The sequence below is a fragment of the Ovis aries genome, chromosome 12, assembly GCF_016772045.2.
Source record: "Ovis aries strain OAR_USU_Benz2616 breed Rambouillet chromosome 12, ARS-UI_Ramb_v3.0, whole genome shotgun sequence".
Lineage (NCBI taxonomy): Eukaryota > Metazoa > Chordata > Mammalia > Artiodactyla > Bovidae > Ovis > Ovis aries.
Genome location: NC_056065.1, coordinates 49923490 through 49944575, shown reverse-complemented (window position 1 = coordinate 49944575; position 21086 = coordinate 49923490). Strand labels below are relative to the sequence as shown.

The window sequence follows — 21086 nt, the reverse complement described above, 5'->3', positions numbered from 1 at the left end:
AGCACGCTAGGCTTCCCTGTCCATCACCAACTCCTGGAGCCTGCTCAAACTCATGTCCATCGAGTCAGTAATGCCATCCAACCATCTCATCCTCTGTTGTCCCCTTCTCCTTGCTTCAGTCTTTCCCAGCATCAGGGCCTTTTCAGATGAGTCAGTTCTTTGCATCAAGTGGCCAAAGTATTGGAGCTTCAGCTTAGCGTGGTATCATCTGCATATCTGAGGTTGTTGATATGCAGATGTTGTTGAGGTTGTTGATGTTTCTCCCTCCTATCTTGATTCAGCTTGTAATTCATCCAGCCTGGCATTTCCCACATGTGGTCAGCGTATAGGTTAAACAAACAGGGTGACAGCAAACAGCCCTGTCATACTCCTTTCTCGACCTTGAACCAATCAGTTATACCATACAGGGTTCTAACTGTTGCTTCTTGACCCACATCCAGGTTTCTCAGAGGACAGGTAAGATGGTCTGGTATTCCCATCTCTCTAAGAGCTTTCCACAGTTTGTCATGATCCACACAGTCAAAGGCTTTAGCATAGTTGATGAAACAGAGATAGATGTTTTTCTCAAATTCCCTAGCTTTCTCCATAATCCAGCAGATGTTGGCAATTTGATCTCTGTGTCCTCTTCCTTTTTGAAACCCTGCCTGGACATCTAGAAGTTCTTGGTTCGAATGATGCTGAAGCCTAGCATGCAAGATTTTAAGCATGACCTTACTAGAACAGGACTTCCCTGGTGGCTCAGAGGGTAAAGCATCTGCCTGCAGTGTGGGAGACCTGGGTTCGATCCCTGGGTTGGGAAGATCCCCTGGAGAACAAAATGCAACCCATTCCAGTATTCTTGCCTGGAGAATCCCATGGACGGAGGAGCCTGGTAGGCTATACAGTCCACTGGGTTTCAAAGAGTCGGACACGACTGAGCGACTTCACTTTTACTAGCACAGGAGATGAGTGCAGTTGTCTGATGATTAACACATTCTTTAGAACTACCCTTCTTGGGAATTGGGATGAGGATTGACCTTTTCCAGTCCTGTGGCCACTGCTGGCTCTTCCAGATTTGCTGACATAATGAATGCAAAACCTTGATGGCATCATCCTTTAGGGATTTGAATAGTTCTGCTGGAATTTCATCGCATCCACTAGCTTTATTAGCAGCAGTGCTTCTTAAGGCCCACTTGACTTCACAGTCCGGAATGTTAAGTGTGAAATGGAGACTTTCCTAGCAGTCCATTGGTTAAGACTGCCTTCCAGTGCAGGGGGTACAGGTTTGATCCCACATGCCATGCAGTGTCTCCCCCCCACCCCCGCTCAAAAAAAAGGTATGGGATTCCCTGCGGTCGCTCATGGTTCCTTACAAGTCCACGGGGCACTGCTTTCCAGGTGGCAGCGTGGGTGTGGGTTGGACACCCAGGGACTCCTATGCCTCTGCTGGGATTGGGGCCGGGGTCTGCACTGCTGGGGCTCTGACATCCCTGGCAGGGATGGGGGTGGTGGACAGTACACCTGAGAGCCCATGTGAGTCAGGTTTTCCAGAGAAGCAGAACCGACAGAACATGTGGAGAGTCGTTATTGTAAGGAGCCTGCTCACAGGGTCATGGCGGCTGCAAGTCAGGCCTGCAGGCTGGAGATGTGGGAGGAGCTGCTGCCATGGTCCAGGTCCAAAACTGTCTGCCGCAGTATCGCTCTCGCTGGGGGAAGGCGGCCTTCAGGTCTGTTCAGGCTGTCACCATGGCAGATGAGATGGTTCGATGGCATCACAAACTCAATAGACATGAATCCGAGCAAACACCAAGAGATAGTGAGGGACAGGAAAGCCTGGCATGCTGCAGTTCATGGGATCACAAAGAGTCAGACATGGCTGAGAGACTGAACAAAGCCATCACCTGATCAGATAAGCCCACCCGTGGGGGGCAATCTGCTCCACTCTGAGGCCATTGACTTAAATGTTCATCTCATCTGGAAGCACCCTCATAGAAACATCCAAGATATTTTGACCACGAATCTGGGCACTGTGGTCCACCCAGCTGACACATGAAATGAACCACCGCATCCCCACCCCCCACTGCCAAGAGGTGCCTCCTGAATCCACACTCAGTCTCCCGCTAAAGACAACAGCATGGTCACACCTCTGACACGTGTCTATCCTGCATGTGCTGGACATACACTGACCCCTCCCCCAGGAGGGCTGGTTGTCTTCTGGGGCTTGGAGGACGCCACTTCCCTCCCGTCTGCTCAGCACTTCCTCCCTGCTTCTCCCTGAACTTACACACCTGCAACCTCTGCCACCTGGGAGCCGTGTTGCATCTGTCCTGTGGCTCCCCGAGCCCACCCCTCTGGCCAGTGTCCTCCTGCGGTGTGGAGTGTGTGTCTGCAGGCACTGCTCCCCACTGGTCAGGGCACAAGCTGCAGCGGCATGGACATGGTTCCTGCAGTGGGCTCACAGCAGCAGCTGGAGCCTGTGTGCAGAGACAGAGCTCAGTGTTTCTACTAAGATCTGAGGTTCGTTTATAACCGTGTCGTTGTTGCCACCTCTGGCCCCTCCCTGTGTTTTTACAGTTCCTGTTGTATATTGTTTACTGCAGCCTTTGAGGCACCCCAGGAACATGGGAATCACACGTGTTATGAAACATACGGTGGAGTGGACCTGCACGCCCCTAGCAGCCACCCTGCCCAGCACTGACGCACTGTCCCAGTCTTCTACTTACTAGGATGATTTCCCTTTATGAGCATGCATCCTGAAACATCACACTGTCCATTTTCTTGGTTTTTAGTTTGACCCTGTGGACTGTAGACCTCCAGGCTCCTCTGTCCATGGAATTCTCCAGGCAAGAATACTGGAGTGGGTTGCCATTCCCTTCTCCATAGATCTTCCCAATCCAAGGGTTGAACCCAGGTCTCTTGCATTGTGTGCAGATTCTTTACTGTCTGAACCACCGGGCAAGCCACTTTAGTTTGATAACAGGCATCATTTTACAGAGCCCATTTCATATAGGTCAGTCTGTCATCTTATAATTTAAGGTTTTAAATGTATTTGTTTATCTCTGGCTGTGCTGGTCTTTGTTGCTGCACAGGCTTTTCTCTGATTGTGGTGAGCAGGGTCTACTCTCTGGTTGTGGTGCACAGGCTTCTCATTGCAGTGGCTTCTCTTGTTGCGGAGCACAGGCTCTGGGACACTCGGGCTTCACTTGTGGCTCCTGGGCTCTAGAGCAAGGCTCAATAGTTGTAGCGTACAGGCTTAGCTGCTCCACAGCACGTGGGATCTTCCTGGATCAGTTATCAAACCTGTGTCTCCTGTGTTGGCAGGCAGATTCTTTACCATTGAGCCGCTAGGGAAGCCCCTGTGATTTTATACTGATTTTTTTATTTGATTTGATTTTGGAAGATGCGTTTGTGTGGCCAAGGGTGGCTCACGCTGGGTTATGACTGAGGGTCCTCCCAGATAGCCATGCCCCGTGTCACCTGTCCTCTCGGACCTGGGTGGCTGCAGACATCCTCCGGTGGCCGTGAGCCCACATGTGAGGCCTGTCAGGCCCTGGTCTAGGAGCAGTGTTACTGCTGTGTCCCGGGGAAGCACACATGCCCTTGACCATTGATTCTGGCCATGGTTAAGCTCCCCCAGCAGGACAGGCGACTTCAGGTTACTCTGATCCCTGACAGTATTTGACGTCGCGGGAGACTCGTCTTCCGTTGCCGTTTGTGCTTTCCCTCATTGACTTGTGGGCATGCCTCCCGTATCCTGAATCATTAGCCCATGTGGCACGGCTGATAATGAGACGGGGGTTTGTCTGGCCTCGCGTGGCCTTAGGGTGAACATGCGTCCTCTCCTCCTTCTGTTTTCAGGGGTTTCCTCCACTTTCGATTAAGATCATCCAGGTGTCCTTCTAGGACTTGCCATTTTGCCCCTTAGTTTCAGTCCTTGTCTTTTTTAGATGAGTGTATTTGTGTGGTGGCACCAGGTCTTGGTTGTGGCATGTGGGATCCAGTCCCCTGACCAGGAGTCGAACTTGAGCCCCTGCGCTGGGAGCACAGAATCTTAGCCACTGGACCACCAGGGAAGTCCCTCAGCCCTTATGTACTGAGGGGAGTGTTTGTGTGTGGAGCGAGACAGGCGTCTGGTCTGCTCGAGTCACTGTCACAGTACACTGTATGCAGCAGAGACCAGAGGACCTCACTTCTCAGGGTCTGGGGGCGGACGGCTGAGCTCCAGGTGCTGGCAGGCGTGGGGTCTGGTGAGCACCCTCTTCGTGGCTTACAAACACTGCCCCAGCTGGGTCCCCAGGCAGTGGAGACAGAGGTTGGGTGTCTCATCCTCCTCTTATGAGGGTACTGATCCCATCAGGGGGCCCCACGCATGACTGCTGAACTCAGTGACCTTCTCAGGGGGCCCCGCCTCCAAATACAGCCATGCATGGGGCTTTGGAGAGGGGCTGAGGGGGCCAGTCAGGGCTTCCACGTGTAATCAGGAAAGGCACAACAGTGGGGGTCCTGGCCTCGTTCACTGTGGACAAGACATCACCTGTGTTCCCTTGGCCCTGCTCAACACATAGGAGTCCCGAAGGGCTCTGTTCTGTCCCCTAGCCTAGCTTTCCTGTCTGCTGGGGGCTGCTGGACATGTTTGAGTTCCTTATTTCTGGTGGCTTTACTGAAATGTGAAGGGCGTCCTGTGGATGCATTTTCAGGCTTTCGTGCTGTGCGTGTATTGAACACTGGAAGGAGCCAGAGCCTTGTGCCACCGCGTCCCAGCCTGACAGCCTGGCTCCCTTTGTGTCTTAGGGTCTGTCACTCGGTGCCTCACCCCACCATGTGCAGGGACGGCTGGGGGTTGTGAACGCCACACGCAGGGCAGTCAGCCCTGTGGACGTCAGCAGGGACCTGCTGGGGGCCAGACTTCCCCCAGATCTGGCTGGGAGGGCTATGCCCTGTGATCAGGCAGGGGCCCTGGGGCGTCAGCAGGAACCCCTTGGAGCCCAGGGCAAGATAGGCGGGGGAGCCCTGTTCTGTTTGCATGTTGGCGTCTCAGCTTCCCCCTTCACCTCTCATTTAGTGGGAAGGGAGCCGGTTTTGCAGTCACTGTGACCAGGTTTCACAGGTTCCAGCCAGAGCTGGTCATTTGCTTGTTTTAAAAACACTCCGTTACAGTTTCCACTTCTGTATGTTCCTGGCAGCTCCCTGACTCTCATGAAAGTCGCCTTCACTACGGAGCTCTGTAAAAGCACAAAGCTTCCCGTTGTAGCCCAAGTATTTTGTTTTCACATACTTTCAACGCGTTGGGAAGGAGCAAAGTTGGAAATGTTTTTGAGGAGGAATGAAGCCTCCCATCCTGGTCATACGTGTAGCTCGGCGTGTTTCATGAGCCGCTGCTTGCACACAAGTCTGCTGCAGGTTGGGAGCGTGATGTTTTTGGTGACTTTCAACTCAGCATAAGTGTGCAGTTGGTTTTGCTTTGTTTCTGCCCCTAGGTTTGTTCTTGAAGGGGAGCCGGGGGAGGGGGGCGTTGCTGGCTGGACGCCTGCCTCGGGCTGACCATGGACTTCCCGGCTGCCAGGGTCCCTCCCCGGACAGTTGGGCGTAAAGGTCCGGAGAGCCCTTAGCTCCCATGGAGCCCGTCCTTATGTGGAACGGGCCCTGGTTTTCACTCCCGGAGGGAAGGGAGTGGACAGGAAGCCCATGGGGGGCACACAGGCCCCAGTGGCCTCACAGCCTGAGCCCCTGCAGATGGCTGTCCTTGTGGGTTGTCTGGGGCACCATCTCCCCACCCGCCGGTGTGGAACAGCTGCGAGGGTGCTGGCGTCTCAGCTCCGCGGCCACTGCCCTGGGCCGCCTGGACTGGCGGCCTGTCCCCACCGCCCCCCATGTAGTAGAGCTAGGCTCGCAGCCCCAGGGCTATTTCTTTACACTCTTCTCCTGTTCTTTCCAGAATCCATCTACCGCCGTGGAGCCAGAAGATGGCGGAAGCTGTACCGCGCCAACGGCCACCTCTTCCAGGCCAAGCGCTTTAACAGGGTGAGTCCCCCTGAGGGGGAGATGCCGGGCTCTGCTCCGCACTCAGCCGTGGATGACCACAAGCCCTTCATGAGCTCCCTGAGCCAGCAAGGTACCAGCTCAGGTCTTTTCTGACAAAACGTGACCTGTGTGTCCCTGTCACATGACCCCCTTCCAGGTACCGTGTCCCGTCACGTGACCCCAGTCCTGGCACTGGGACTCCGTGGGCATTCAGAAGGGACCCTGGAGCTGCCCCGAAACCAGGACGCATGGGTTACTGCACGTGTCCCCTGCTGGTCGCAAGGGTCTCCTGTGAAGCCCAGGGCCCGATAACGGCCCTCCAGCCCCTGGCCAGCCTCTACTGCCCAGCACACTCCGAAGACTTTATAGCTACACGTATGGTGTTTCTCCTCATGCTGCCCTGGGTCCTGTAGAGACCGCGAGGCTCGCGTGGCTTTGTCATTGTCCTTTTGCCACGTGGAAAGGGAGGTGCCTGCAGAGGCCCCATGGCTGAAGACCATCTGCTCCAGGGCTGCCCACACAGAGCGCCACAGGCTAGGTGCTTAGAAGGATGGTCTGGTGTCTGAAGTCCAAAACAAGGACTGTTCTCAGGGCCAAGCTGCTCTCAGGGAGAGTCCTTCCTGCCTCTGTGTAGCTTCTAGGGTCACTGGCATCCTCAGAGGCCCTGGGCGGGAGTGCAGCCCTCCAGCCTCTGCCACCTCCTGTCTCTGCACCCCACCCCACCCCTAATTCCTCACCCCCGGGATGCCCATCATGACAAGGACCCAATCTGACCTCATTTCTGGGTGGACATGAGTTTGGGGGACACCACTGAGTCCCATAGAGCAGCCGAGCACCTGCTGACCTGGGGCCCCATGCATGCCGAGCACCCTACCCTGAAGGCTGGTCCCTGCACCTGGCACTCAGTAGGCACACACACAGCATGGTGGTTTGTTGTTCACTGTAATGAATGATTGGAGGAAAGTCAGCCAAGGGGGCCCCGGGGGCTGTGTCAGGAGTGAGTGAGGAATGAAGCATGTGTGTCGGGGAGGAGGGGGCCCTGGGACCTCCGACAATGACAAGAGGACACGAGGTCCTTGGGGCATCAGATAACGTGGGGAGGCTGGGGATCACCAAGAGTGGACAGAGGGCGGGGGCTGCAGGGATGACGGGCCACCTGATGGGTGTGGACGTGAGACTGCGGTGAACCACCCAGACAGACAAGATAAAACCTGGAGAAATTGAAACTTCCAGCCCCGACGACACGAGGTACCACTGCCTGCCCTCCCCATGTTTATTTAAGAAACAGATGACCAATCAGCCTGTGGTCAGGCAGCTTCTCTCCTGTGCCTTTGGGCACCAGCTCGGTTCTGGCCAGAGATGGCCTCAGGCAGATGGGCCAGGCCACCCTGAAGGACCTCAGGGAACTACTCACGCCTTCTTGACAAAGTGGCTCACTGGCCCGCGATGAAGCCCACCCACTTGGCAAGGCCACTCGGAGGGGCCTGGCCTCTCCTGCCTACAGGTTCTAGGAGGAAAACTCATTTCCTCTATTCGTCAGGTGCAGAGCCTGGCACTCCTCCTGCCACACCCCCTCCCCAAAATTGTGGGCAAGGCTTTTCCTCTCCAAGGAAGAGCAGGAATTTGGGGTGAGAATGGCCACTCTAGTCCTCTCCCATCTGCTCTCCCTTGAGCACCAACAAGCTTCTAACGAACACCAGGAGGCCAGGTGGGGAGCCAGCCCTGATACCATCAGCCTTTCGGGAGCTGGCTCTTCACAGGTGGGGAAGTGGGCGTGTCGCTGTTCATCCCCAGCCTGGTTTCCCACCTGGGGTCCCCAGACTCCACGTCTGGAGGCCACACCATGCACCTGTGTTCACTGTGCAGTCACTCCACATGTCTCAGGAGCTGCACGCCTGGCTCTGCGGGGTCACCAGGGCTCACAAGGACAAGCCAACGAAAGAGGTCATGGCTCTCCATTTTTGCTGGTGACCTAAGGACGAAAGCAAGGGCTGTCAGCCTCCCGGGCCGGAGCTCTCTTCACTGGACATGACTGATCTTCTCGAGCAGAGAGAGAGGCTCAGCCAGGGACTTGCAGAGAGAGGAGGGGGCGCAGCATCCACCCCAGAACAGGAAGCACGAGGGGGCCAACGGGGACCCCCAGTGTGTGGGACAGAACTGGCGGTCAGAGCCTGGCCCTGGGAACCAGGGCATGAGCGTCTCCTGTAAGAAATGGAGGGTCATCCAGTGCATCCCAGGGAGATACTGGTTGAGTGTGGGTCAACAGGGAGTGGCTGTCCAGGGCTGGGTTCACAGCAGAGTGAGTCGGGGTAGATCATCAGGGAAGGTGTTCACTGGCGTGGCCCGGTTCGGAACTGAGATCCCACAAGCCGTGCAGTGCTCCCCCCCCACCCCCGACACACACACACACAAATAGAATCAAAACCTAGAAGCGCTGTGGGTCTCTAGAGAAACCTGGCAGGGGGAACAGGGGGAGTGGGTCTTCAGACTCAGCCATAATCACTTGCCAGGCATCTGCAGCCCTCAAACATTGAAACACATGCAGGGAAGATGTCTATAGCAAAACTTGGAATAAGAGATCAAGACAGTATGTGTGTTTAGTACCAAAGAGTTCTGGCCTTTTGCTAAATGCCCGAGTCAGAAGTCGGGCAAGGGTGTGAGTGGTCAGTTAGAACAAGAGTGGTCACTGCACATGAATGCAGGCACCCTGACCTTGTTGGTGACCAGAGAAACGCAGGATGCTCAGAGCTGCCAGTGCCCCAGGCTGCTCTTTATGCAGTGACAGTCCTTGTACTTCCGGGGGTGCAGACCCGGATCCCTGCTTTCTGGAGAGCAGTTGGGGAAAAGCTCGGTGGCTCTAAGGTGCCCTGTCCTGCTGTCCCTGCAGTGAGTCCATCCTAGAGGAGTGGCCATATCACTGTCACGGGCGGGCAGCAGCTGAGCGCCCTCCCTGTGTTGTGAGAACCCCTGCCCTTTAACCCTCCAGTGCAGGGGTTTGAGCCTCGGCACTGTATATGCCCCCTTCCCATCCTGGGGCAACTGGAGGGGCCTCTGCTAGTGGTACATGGGCCCCCTGTGCTGCAGGACTGGCTGGGTAGATGGTTCAGGAACTGCAGCTTTTATTATGAACAGAGAGTCCTGCGGGGAGGGACAGGGTGGAGAGGCGAGCGGGGAGACCTAGGTAAAGACATCAGCAGGGCTGGCCGTGCTGGTCGAGGATTTCTCCTGGGTTTTTCGAGCTGAGGAAACCTCCCCTGCAAAGGGCCAGAGAGTGAATGTTTCAGGCTTTGTGGGCCATGCAGTCTCTGTCACAACTGCACAACTCTGTGGTCAGTGTGACCACATAAGAGCAGCCCCAGAGGATGACGACTGAAAACATGAGCAGGGGGCCAGCCGAGCAGTATGTGAGACAGACTGAAAAATACTTTCACCCATTAGTCTGTTAATTCACATGATTTTCTGAGAGATGAAGCTTTATTTTTTGTTATTTTTATTATTTAATTAATTGTTTTTATGTTTTATATTTATTTTTATTTATTATTACTACTCCTTTTTGTCTGTGCCACACAGCTTGCAGGATCTTGGTTCCCTGACTAGGGATTGAACCTGTGTCCGCTGCGTTGCAAGACAGATTCTTAGACTGCCAGGGAAGTCCCAAAGACGTGAATTTTTTAATGGTTCCATGAATGCTGACAGAACAGGGCTGGAGACAGGGGTGAAAGCAGTCTCGGGCTGGACACTCCCTCCTTGAATCCTGGATTTGCTCATGAGCAGTCACCCTTCTGGGTGGAGGTGCCAGTACCAGTATTAAACTGGACTGACCAGAGTCAGAGCTCTCAGGAGGGGTGACCCTGTGGCTGGCCTCCCATCTGGCCTTCGCGGCCATCCACTGTCTCTTGGGCCATTCCCAGAGGGAGCCCCGTCACTTGTGTTTTCCTCCTTGGGGCGGGACAACTCCAGCAGCATGGGGGAGTTGGATACATGGTTCTTTTCCTGAAGTTGTGAGCAGTGGGGTGGGGGTGTGTGTGCGCATGCGCATGCGTGCATGTGTGTGTATGCATGGACTTGTCTTCAGTAGAGCTTTACTGGGCTCGCACTGTATGCTGGGCACCATCCCAGGTGCTGGCCATGTCGCTGTGACTGAGATGTACGTACTCTGTGTGGAGGAGAGGCTCCTTCCTGGGGGGAAATGAGCTCCTTGTGCCCACTGGCTGCCAGTAGCCGGTCCTGCACCCTTAGCCCACTCTTGGGGAAGATTTGCTCTGGTCAGTACCAGTACAGTGCATCCTTTCTGTTCTCCAGGAGTAATTTGAAACTTTCTTGAAGGAAAGAAATTTGTTAAACATGGCAAAAGAGGGTAAAACATGTAAATGAGATATGGCTGGAACAGAAGTAAGCAGGAGCCTGCCAACGTACAGACACCATGTAACCAAGGAGACAGCTTGGGCTCCAAGTGGTGGGCAGGTGACCTCACTTCTGGACACACTCATCTTTGCATTTTGTGACTTCCAGAATTACAAAAACCTCACCAAACGAGCCAGTCATGATCATGAGTTTCAAGCGTTTATAACCAAGAGGAACAAAGATTGACCATTTAAAATATTTTTAAAATGCTGAGAAAAATACAAGGGTGGACTCGTACTAGCATGGACACCCACAGGCAAGTCTGGGTCAGCCTCTTGTGGGGTCACTACTCCTTTCTCCTGGGTCCTGGAGTGCACAAGGTTTTGTTTGTGCCCTCCAAGAGTCTGTTTCCCCAGTCCTGTGTAAGTTCTGACGGCTCTATGGCAGAGTTAATGGCGACCTCCTTCAAGAGGGCTTATACCACACCCAGGTCTGCGGCACCCAGAGTCCCTGCCCCTGTCGCAGGCCACTGCTAACCTGTACCTCTGCAGGAGACACTCAAACACTCAAAGGCACTGTGGTGTTAAAGACTCTCTTGAGAGTCCCTTGGACAGCAAGGAGATCCAACCAGTCAACCCTAAAGGAAATCAGTCCTGAATATTCATTGGAAGGACTGATGCTGAAGCTGATACTCCAATACCTTGGCCACTTGATGCAAAGAACTGACTCATTGGAAAAGATCCTGATGCTGGGCAAGACTGAAGGCAGGAGGAGAAGGGGACAACAGAGTATGAGATGGTTGGATGGCATCACTGATTCAATGGACATGAATTTGAGCAAGCTTCAGGAGTTGGTGATGGACAGGGAAGCCTGGCGTGCTGCAGCCCATGGGGTCACAAAGAGTTGGACACAACTGAACTGAACTGAGTCGCATGGAGCCCCAGAGCAGTTCAGAATCCAGATGCATTCAGTTGCCAGGCATGGTTGCCTCTGTGTTTGTCATGCAGGGGTCATGTGGGTTTGGACGAGGGTCATGCAGTGGTCAGGCTCCCCCACGACCTTCTCACCTGGGTCACTTCACTCTGGCGGGGCGCCTCGGCCGATCTGAGCACAGCCAGAATGGATTTGCAGCCCCGCTCCAGGTCCTGCAGGCAAGGAGGCCCTGCCCATGGAGAGGTCTCATTACCTGCCCACAAGGTCCTATGGGAGCATAGCCCAGCACCTCGGGGCCTTGGTTCCCCTAACCTTGGGAAAGACCCAAGTCAGGACTACTGGGCCTGGGTGGGGCCTGGTACCCTGTATGAAGAGGCCTCTTCCTGGCCTGGCTGCATGTCCCCTCAGTGCGGAGGGACCATGGGGGCACAGGTGTGTCCTCTTGGTGTGGAGAAACCATGGGGGCACAGGCCTGGCTGATGGTGCCTGTTCTTGTCCACACAGAGAGCGTACTGCGGCCAGTGCAGCGAGAGGATATGGGGCCTCGCGAGGCAGGGCTACAGGTGCATCCACTGCAAACTGCTGGTTCATAAGCGCTGCTACGTGCTCGTCCCACTGACCTGCAGCAGGCATATGGTGAGTGGACACCTCGGCCGGCTGGGGTGCAGTCCACACTGCTGCCCCTGGGGACCCTTGGCCTCTCCCTGCCCAGCTGGGATGCTAACCCCATCCCTGCTACCCACAAGATGAGAAGAGGGGGTGATGTAGGGGCTGCAGAGTGACGGCCTGGGTCAGCAGTTGGGTCGGGACCTGTTTCCAAGCCCCAGGAGTCCCCCAGCACTCTTGGGGCCCCAGGGTCCACCAATAGGGAGCTGCCTCGATTGTGATGTCAGCCGTGGAACCTGGAGCTGGGGCCTGACTGCGGCCGCTGTGCAATGAGGGCAGGGCTGACGGGACTAAGCGTTGCTATGTGAAAAGACACATTTTATAAGTGCCTGCTAGAAGGGTGGAGCCTGAGGGCTGAGCGGCCACCTCCGCCTGTGGGAACGCAGGTAATTTCAGTGCTCATCTTGCCATGTTCAGGGCGATGCTGTAACAGGTGAATGACGTGTGTTGTGACATCACAGTGTATGTGAAAGTGAGTCCCGGTCACGCAGTGTCTCCAGAAGCCCCGTGTAGTGCTGCCTGGTCACTCGGCCCGTGTCTCTGCAGGATTCCGTCATGCCTTCCCAGGAGCCTGCAGTGGACGACAAGAGCGATGACGTGGACCTTCCCTCCGAGGAGAGCGACGGAAGTAGGGCTGCTGCTCCCACCCCCAGAACCCTTTCTAGATCCTTTCTCCCAGGCCAGGGCCTGTGAGTGTGGCCACTCGCTGCAGGGCTGGGGCGGCCTCTCCAGAGCAAGGGTGGGCGGGCTGCCTGCCCTGGGCGCCCACATCTCTATGCTGCTGCCCATGGGAGTCAGGGTGGGGGCTGGGGTTCCCTCTCTTGCAACCTCAGGAGTTCTAGGAGGCTCTAGTGCAGTGGCCACCACAGATTCATGTCTCTGGAAAGGTCTGCCGTGCCCAGTATTGCATAGTTCTTGGGTTTCAGTAGGTTTTTTTTTTTTTTGGTTGTGGAGAGTTGTTTGTTTTTTTTTTTTTTTTACTGCTAAGAAGCATTCAGAGAGCAATTTTGATTCCATTTGGACTTATGGCCGTGCTCTGAGCTTCTGCAGTTCTGTGCATAGTCACAAGGGTGGACGAGGGCCTAGGCCTCACTCAGTAAACGCTTGTTCCTTCCCCAGGAGTGATGAGAGGCCACATCCACCCACCACCAACCATCCGCCATCCACACACATCCACCCACGCCCACCATCCATATACATCCACTCACTCTCTACCCACCCCCACTGTCCACACACATCCACCCACCACCCATGCCCACCATCCACACACACCCACCCACCACACACCCACCCACCACCCACCCATCCACCATCCACCCCCACCAACCATCCACCATCCACACACGTCCACCCACCACCCACGCCTACCATCCACACACGTCCACTCACTCTCCACCCACGCCCACCATCCACACATGTCCACCTACCACCACCCCCACCGTCCACACATCCACCCACCCACCCACCCACCATCTATGCCCACCATCCACACACCCACCCACCATCCACACACATCCTCTCACTCTCCACCCACCCCCACCATCCACACACATCCACCCGCCACCCACGCCCAACCATCCACACCCACCCACCCACCACCCATGCCTACCAACCATCCACACACGTCCACTCTCCACCCACCCCCCACACCCACCATCCACACACATCCACCCACCTGTCGTCCACATCCACACGTATCTACCCACCCACCATCCACACACGTCCACTCACTCTCCACCCACCCACCATTCACACACATCCACCCACTATCCACGCACACCCACCCACCTGTCCACCCATGTCCACCCACCACCCACCCACCCACCATCCACACACATCCACTCACTCTCCACCCACCCCACCATCCACACACATCCACCCACCTGACCACCCACATCCACCCCACCACCCACCCACCTACCATCCACACACGTCCACCCGCCACCCACCCCCACCATCCACACATCCACCCACCCGCCATCCACCCTCACCAACCATCCACCATCCACACACGTCCACCCGCCACTCACCCCCACCATCCACACACATCCACCCACCCTCCACTCACCCCCACCATCCACACACATCCACCCAACCACCATCCACCCCCACCCACCACCCACCCACCATCCACACACATCCACCATCCACACACATCCACCCACCCTCCACTCACCCCCACCATCCACACACATCCACCCAACCACCATCCACCCCCACCCACCACCCACCCACCATCCACACACACCCACCATCCACACACACCCACCCACCCACCATCCACACACATGCACCCACCCACCATCCACACACGCTCCACCCACCACCCACCCCTACCATCCACACACGTCCACCATTCACCCACCCACCCACCATCTATACATATCTACCCACTCTACACCCACCCCCACCATCCACCCACGATCCATCCACCTGCCCACTGTCTACCCACCCATCTGCACACCTTGAGAATAGAGACTGGAAAGCTCAACATCAAACCCTTCTGCCCACTCACTTCTAGAAGAACCATGAGGGAAAGTTGTCACAAATGCAGATTCCCAGGCCTCGGCCCCAGAAGCTGAGAGTCAGCTGGTGGGGGTGGGCTCTGGAAACTGTTCTCCCACCTCTCTAGTTGAGGCAGAAGCAGCTGCTCCAGGCCTTCCCCCTGAGCAGCAGGTGGCCTGGCCTGGCCTGGCACTGCATGTCCACAGAGGGGCAGAGGCCGTGGGGGTCCCTGGGTCTTGGGCCACATCCCTGACAATGCCTGACACGCCCTCCACCCCGCTTTTTCTTCCTCCTCCCCAGTTGCTTATATTTCTTCAACCCGGAAACATGACAACATTAAAGATGATTCTGAGGTGAGTAGGAAATGGCTCGTCAGTGTCTGTGTCTGTTATAGAGGTCCATCAGCTCGTTTCTGGGGCCACTGTGGGAACTCAAAGGTGAACTAGGAGTGTCTGGGGAGACGCGGCCTGGTGGGCACCGGGGGTTGCATACATCAAGGCATCGGGGTCACAGGTCTGAGAAGTCTTAAGAGACATTAAGCACAGAGGCAATTGCCAAACAGGAGGTGGGACTGGTCCTCTAATCCCAGGACTGGTTCCCCTGGCACCCTCAGGTGACCTAGAGGCTTCCTGCGGAGGCGCTTCATTAACATGACAAAGGAGCATTTTGCTGGCTCTCTGCACCTGGAACCCCCTGGGCTTAGGAGCTCCATGCCAGGAATGGGGCCCTGGAACAAGTAGGGACTTTGTATTACCAACCACAACATCAGTTTGACTCTGGATGATAAATGAGGCTCTGAGAAGTTTGGTCCCGTGCGAGGGCGTTCCAGCTGGAGCTTCCATCCACGGAACCTCCTCGCAGCACCTGGGGAGGCCACACCTTTTCCAAGGTCCTTGTCCCTTCTGGACTTGAGCTCTTTCTCCCTGGTCATCTGTGTCTGGAATGAGTCAGGAGCGCTCAGTTACCCTTCCTCCAGCACAGAATCCTCTTCAGAGAGAGTCCTCAGGAGGGGCGCATGTGGCCTCTCCCTGCCGTCAACGGTCGCTTCTAGTGACGCTTGCTGTGGCGTGTCTCCCGAGGCATTAGCAGGTTATGCTTTGTGCCACCCGGGGAGGGCCAGGTGAGCTTCTGATCCCAGCACCAACGGCCCTGGGGTGTGTGAGCCCATGGTCACCTCCTTGGCAGTCAGGGCAGGCTGGCCCTGAGCATCCCTCCTGGCTCACAGAGGGGCCACCTGACTGGTGATGGCTCCTGGATCTCTGCTCCTTCCATCAGGAGCTCTAGGGGTCTGCTCCTAGGTGGGGAGGCCATGGGTGATGAGTCCCCTCCCGCTTCCTCCCATCTTGTCCACCCCTATCAGGACCTCAAGCCAGTCATCGACGGGATGGACGGGATCAAGATATCTCAGGGGCTCGGGCTGCAGGACTTCGACCTGATCAGGGTCATCGGGCGCGGGAGCTACGCCAAGGTCCTGCTGGTACGGCTGAAGAAGAACGACCAGGTCTATGCCATGAAGGTGGTAAAGAAGGAGCTGGTCCATGACGACGAGGTGAGACTGCCTGTGTTCCCCGTTGTTCAGTTGCCAGGTCGTGTCCAACTCTGTGACACATGGCCCACAGCACTCCAGGCCTCCCTGTCTGCTCCTCTGCGTGCAAGTAAGTGCACAGAACAAAATGGATGCTTTTCCCGCTTTCCAGTGTGCAGCTTAGTGACTTTTAGCGCATTCACGGTATTGGGTAACCATCACTACCGCCCAGCCCACGACACTTCCTCCCCGTGAGCAGTCTCTCCCCAGTCTCTTCCAGCCCCACAGCCGCCCGGCCGCTTCTGTCTCTGTGCATTTGCCTGTTCTGGACTCTGCATGTAAATGGAACCATGCGCTGTGGGACCTTCTGTGTCTGGCTTCTCTGACGGAGCATCTCATTCTCACGGTCCATCCAAGTATATCGAGGCGCGGCACCTCCTCCATCTTTTCTAGGCCTCAGTTGTGTTCTGTTTTACGGACAGGCCCCGTTTGGCATGTGTGTCCATCCCTGATAAGCATGTGGCTTGTCTCCATTTCCAGGTGCGGTGAACGTCTGTGCAGCTGTCTGAGTCCCTGTTTTTACTCCTCTGGGTGTTCACCCGGGAGGGGACTGCCAGGTCGTAGGGTCTTTTTGTGTTTCACTCTGAGGAACAACTGAACCGTCTTCCCCGGTGTCGTTTTACGTTCCCACCAGCAATGCACGAGGGTCCCACTTCTGCCCATTCTTGCCAATACTGGCTGTGTTCTCTATTTTGATTATCGCTGTCCTAGCAGGTGTTTAGTGGCTTTGACAGGCTTTCAGCACCTTTTCATGGGCTTCTTGGCTCTGTGTACTTTTGATCTATTCTTTGATCCCTGAACGGGGGTTACGTCCCTTAGAAGCAGAGAGTGACTTCAGAGGGAGCAATGATGATGTCACTGTGAGATGACTTGATACACGTGGAGTGGGGGCCACGGCAGGGCTGCCCAGGCTTGCAGCTCAGAGGGCAGAGCCAGGGCTCCACCAAGTCCCCACCTGCCCTCCCAACAAGTGCGTTTGTGCAGTGCACACACCGCCCAGCTGGCTGCCAGCCCCTGGTGCTGAGCTCACAACTGAGCTGGTGCAACCCTGCCTGTCAGCTGAGGAAGCGGAGCCCTGGGGATGTATGGGGCTCAGCCAGCGTCTTCACTGCTGGTCACAGCCCTGCAAGGTGATTCCAAGTCCCCGCCCCGTGCATGGCTGGCTGGAGGGTTGATGGTGTCTTTGGGGGTGGGGCAGTTTCTAGAATGCTGAGAGGAGAGGTCTCCAGGGAGGGTTACTGCTGTGGTTGATCCTGGCATCATCACATAGCCAGGGCCAGGGCTGGAGCCTGGACTTTGAGGTGGTCTCAGGAGAATGAGACACTAGGAGCTGACAGATGGGCCAGCTGTGTGCATTTGTGAGACTCTGCCATCCTGTGGCCCCGGGCCTGGGCCCTGGTCAGTGGACTGAGGGGCCCGCATCTGATCCCCAGAACCTGTGAGCGGGACCTTATTTGGCGAGAAGTGATTACGGATCCTGGGATGGTCATTCTAGATTATCTGGAGGGGCCCTAAATCCAGGGACAAAGTGTCCTTTTAGAGAAAGGCAGGGAAAAATTTGAGACAGAAAGAAGGAAAAACACAGTGAAGCTGTTAAGAGGGAGGTAGAGAGGAGCCAGAGACCCCTGGAAGTGAAGGAAGGATCTTCGTGGGGACCTGGGAGAGAGCGTGGCCCTGCCCACACCTGAGCTCAGACTTCTGCCTCAAAACAAGGAGAGGATGCAGTCTGGACTGTTAAAGCCCAGCACTCTGTGGCATTTCCTTACAACAGCCTGGGGAGTGAGCAGGCGGGAGGAAGGCAGACGGTGGGGGGCGGGGAGGGGGCATCGTGTACCCACTGAGGTTTCCTTCCTGAGCACCTGGGTGGCCAGGCGCTTTAGAGAACAGACAGGGACGGTTGAGGGCTGTGTTTAAGGCCGGCTCTGCACTTGAGACTCCGAGTAGAGATGCCAGGTGGCCATCACGTGAGCAAGCAGAACTGGGGTGGGTAGAGCTGGTCAGATGAAGCCATTCCTCCCAGAGCATCTCTTCGGGGGGTGGAGGTCAGAGGGATCAGGACCCAGCCTAGGATGAGGAACCCAGATGATCTTTGGCCCTCCAAATGTGTGCTCACTGAGAGTTCGCTAATTTTTCCCAAATACCTTGGGGGAAGGCAGGCTACTCTGAACACATATCAACACATATCATTCCCTCTCACTTTCCCTGAAAGAAGGGGTTTAACTTAGGGAATTTGGGGGCCTGGGCCTCACGCAGCTCTTCTTTCTCGTATTGGAATGAAACCAAAGCTGGGACTGTCAAGCTGACTTTTCTCCAGGTTTCAGCGTGGACTGTGAGGGAGACAGTCCTATTGTGGGAGCTGGTGCTTGGGAGATGAGTGTGGGGTGTGGGGAATCCTCCACTCTCTGTTCCTCCCATCTCAAGTGGAGATGATAATACAAACCTTCCACGGCACCACGGGCAACACATGAGGCCAACTGTGTGGCTTTAGTGTTGCTTTGGTAGAAATGGTGATAGCTGATGAGTCGTGATCCTGATGGTACTAGAGATGTGATTGTGGTGGTGATGATGGTAAAGGTAATGGGGATGATAGTGATGATGGTGGGGATGGAGATGGTGGTCAGGGTGGTGATGGTGGGGATGGTGATGGTGGTGGAGATGGCGATGGTGAGGATAGTGGTGATGATAGCGATGGTGAGGATGGTGAGGATGGTGATGTGTGCAGGTAGTGATGGTGAGGATGATGGTGATGACGGTGGTGGTGACGATGATGGTGACCACAGTGAAGGTGGCAGATGGTAACGGGGACAATGGTGGGGATGCAGAATGTCTTAGTGGGCGTTTTCTTTCCTCTCTGCATTGTCTCCCCTCAAGCAGAGTTGACAGAGTTCCTCTCTTGCCTCCCCTTCCCCAGGATGTCTGTGAAGTATTCACACTCCCTGGCTTCTATTTCAGGATATTGACTGGGTACAGACAGAGAAGCACGTGTTTGAGCAGGCATCCAGCAACCCTTTCCTGGTCGGCTTACACTCCTGCTTCCAGACAACAAGTCGGTAAGATAAGGGGTGTTTCTGGGATTCTGCTGCTCTCTAGTCTGAACTGCGGAGAGGCTGAGTTGGTGTGAGGTTTCCTCTCTCATCTGCGGGGCCCTCCCGTTTGCAAGTGTGGGGGCTTTTTGGTTCATCACTTAACTTTGTTCTCAGCTGGTGTCATATGACTTGAATTTCATACACATGAAGCTAAATTCTTTGATTCTATTTACAAAATATTTATTGAGAACATCCCACTGCATGGGATACAAGTGTGGGATTGGGTTCTGGTATGGCCCTGTGAGTGGGAGGTCTGTCTCTGTACTTGTGGGTCTCACTGATAGTGGAATAAAGTAATAAACACCAGGAGCTTCACTTAAAAGCTTTGTATATGTTAGATTTCTGCTTTAAAATGGTTGGAACTACTGGTCTATGATAGTCAGCATAATCTCAATTTGGAATTTTCTTGGCCAGATGACTTGAACTTACACAATTTGTTTTATTTGAAAAATTACTGTGTTCTGGGTCAGAGTCCTCAGGGCCCGCCCCCAGGTTCAGTGACTTAAGAGAACTCGCAGGACTTAACACATTGTTGAATTCAAGGCTGAGACTTCCTTCCTTCCGGGAAAGGGGATAAAGCAAAATTGGCAAAAGGCAAAGATGCTCGAGGTAAAGTTGGGAGGAACCCGAGCATGCACTGGCCAGAGTCCCTCCGCATGGGGTCCCACAGGACTCCTTGAATTCCTCTGGAAGGAATCGTGAAACCTGGGGTTTACTGGGGTGAGTCATGTAGGCACCTCTACCTAACACATGCCAAATCCCAGGCTCCCAGTAAGCAGCAGGTGTCCAGGGCAGATGCGGTGTTTCTGCAGTGTGATCACGTGAGGCATGCTCACCGTTTGGGGAGGGTTTGCGTCAGTGCAGGGAGCCGGTGACTCCACTGGAGTCAGCGTGCAGCAGGGCGGTCTCAGCCCCACTGTGCTGTCTCTGCTCAGGGTCCTCTGTGAATGAGCAGTGAGTCACCCCTGCCCCCATGGGCCCCCTCACCTCCCCCATCTCCACCCCCCTGTTCCCACAGAACTGGCCTTTCCCCAGGTCTACAGTTGTCCCCCAGCCCTGTCCCCAAGCTCAGTGATTCTGCTTCCTGAGAGAGGGTCTCAGCCGCCTCCGTTTCCTCCCCTCGAATCCTGGCCACAGCCTCTCGGGGCATCCAGTCCCTGGGGCACCAGGTTGTCACTTCTCCCATGCAGAAACCGAGCCATGTTTGAAAACACGGATCTGAAACTTCTGACCACTTTCCCAGTTGCTTCTGGGAAACATCCAGGCTCCTAGGCATGTGGATGAGGCCCTGCGACCAGGCTCCACCCCAGTCTGTCCATCTTTGCTGTGCAGCCCTTTCCTCACCTCTTCTTCCCCAACCCAGGGTGCATGGAGAGCCCAGCACTTATGTTCGGTGTGCTTTCCACGCCTCTGTTTGGCCCTGACCGGTCTTGGGATATGGGACAGACCTAGGGAGGGTGTGCTCCTGACTTCACTCTCCTAAATGGATTCTAAAATGGGTTTCACTGTGATGTTCTGTTAACTTTACTACACGGAACATGAAGAGTGTGGACAGACGGGTGAGATATTTCAGCCTCACTTCCAGCTTCGTTCCTGGGAGCACAGCGCCCTCCGAGCTCATACCCTGGCAACCCTCCAGTTCACATGCTCCCGGGTGCATTAAGTTAGGATCACCCCTGTGTGATTCCCATGATACAGGCGCACATGATACCCCCTTTGCAGACCGCTGTGAGAAGACTCGTATAGAGCCCTCAGCACCACAGCCGGGAGGCACCCTGGAGCAGCTATCGTCTGTGTCTAGTTTCCTTGCCTCTAACATTACAGAAAGTGAAAGTGACATTGCTCAGCCGTGCCCGACTCTTTGTGACCCTGTGGACTGTACCCTACCAGGCTCTTCTGTCCATGGGATTCTCCAGGCAAGAATACTGGAGTGGGTTGCCATTTCCTTCTCCAGGGGATCTTCCCGA

The 21086-nt window shown here is 55.3% G+C and overlaps 1 protein-coding gene across 2 annotated transcripts in view; it reads left to right on the top strand.

The window, feature by feature from the left end:
* The window catches only part of PRKCZ (protein kinase C zeta), a 100338-nt gene that overhangs the window by 66235 nt on the left and 13017 nt on the right, over window positions 1–21086 (top strand). For both annotated transcript variants that reach the window (XM_015099272.3, XM_027975749.2), the window contains 6 exons: window positions 5915–6000; window positions 11782–11913; window positions 12490–12571; window positions 14749–14801; window positions 15809–15997; window positions 18986–19083. In XM_015099272.3, coding sequence (XP_014954758.2) covers window positions 5915–6000; window positions 11782–11913; window positions 12490–12571; window positions 14749–14801; window positions 15809–15997; window positions 18986–19083 — 640 coding nt within the window. The remainder of the gene's footprint in view (window positions 1–5914; window positions 6001–11781; window positions 11914–12489; window positions 12572–14748; window positions 14802–15808; window positions 15998–18985; window positions 19084–21086) is intronic.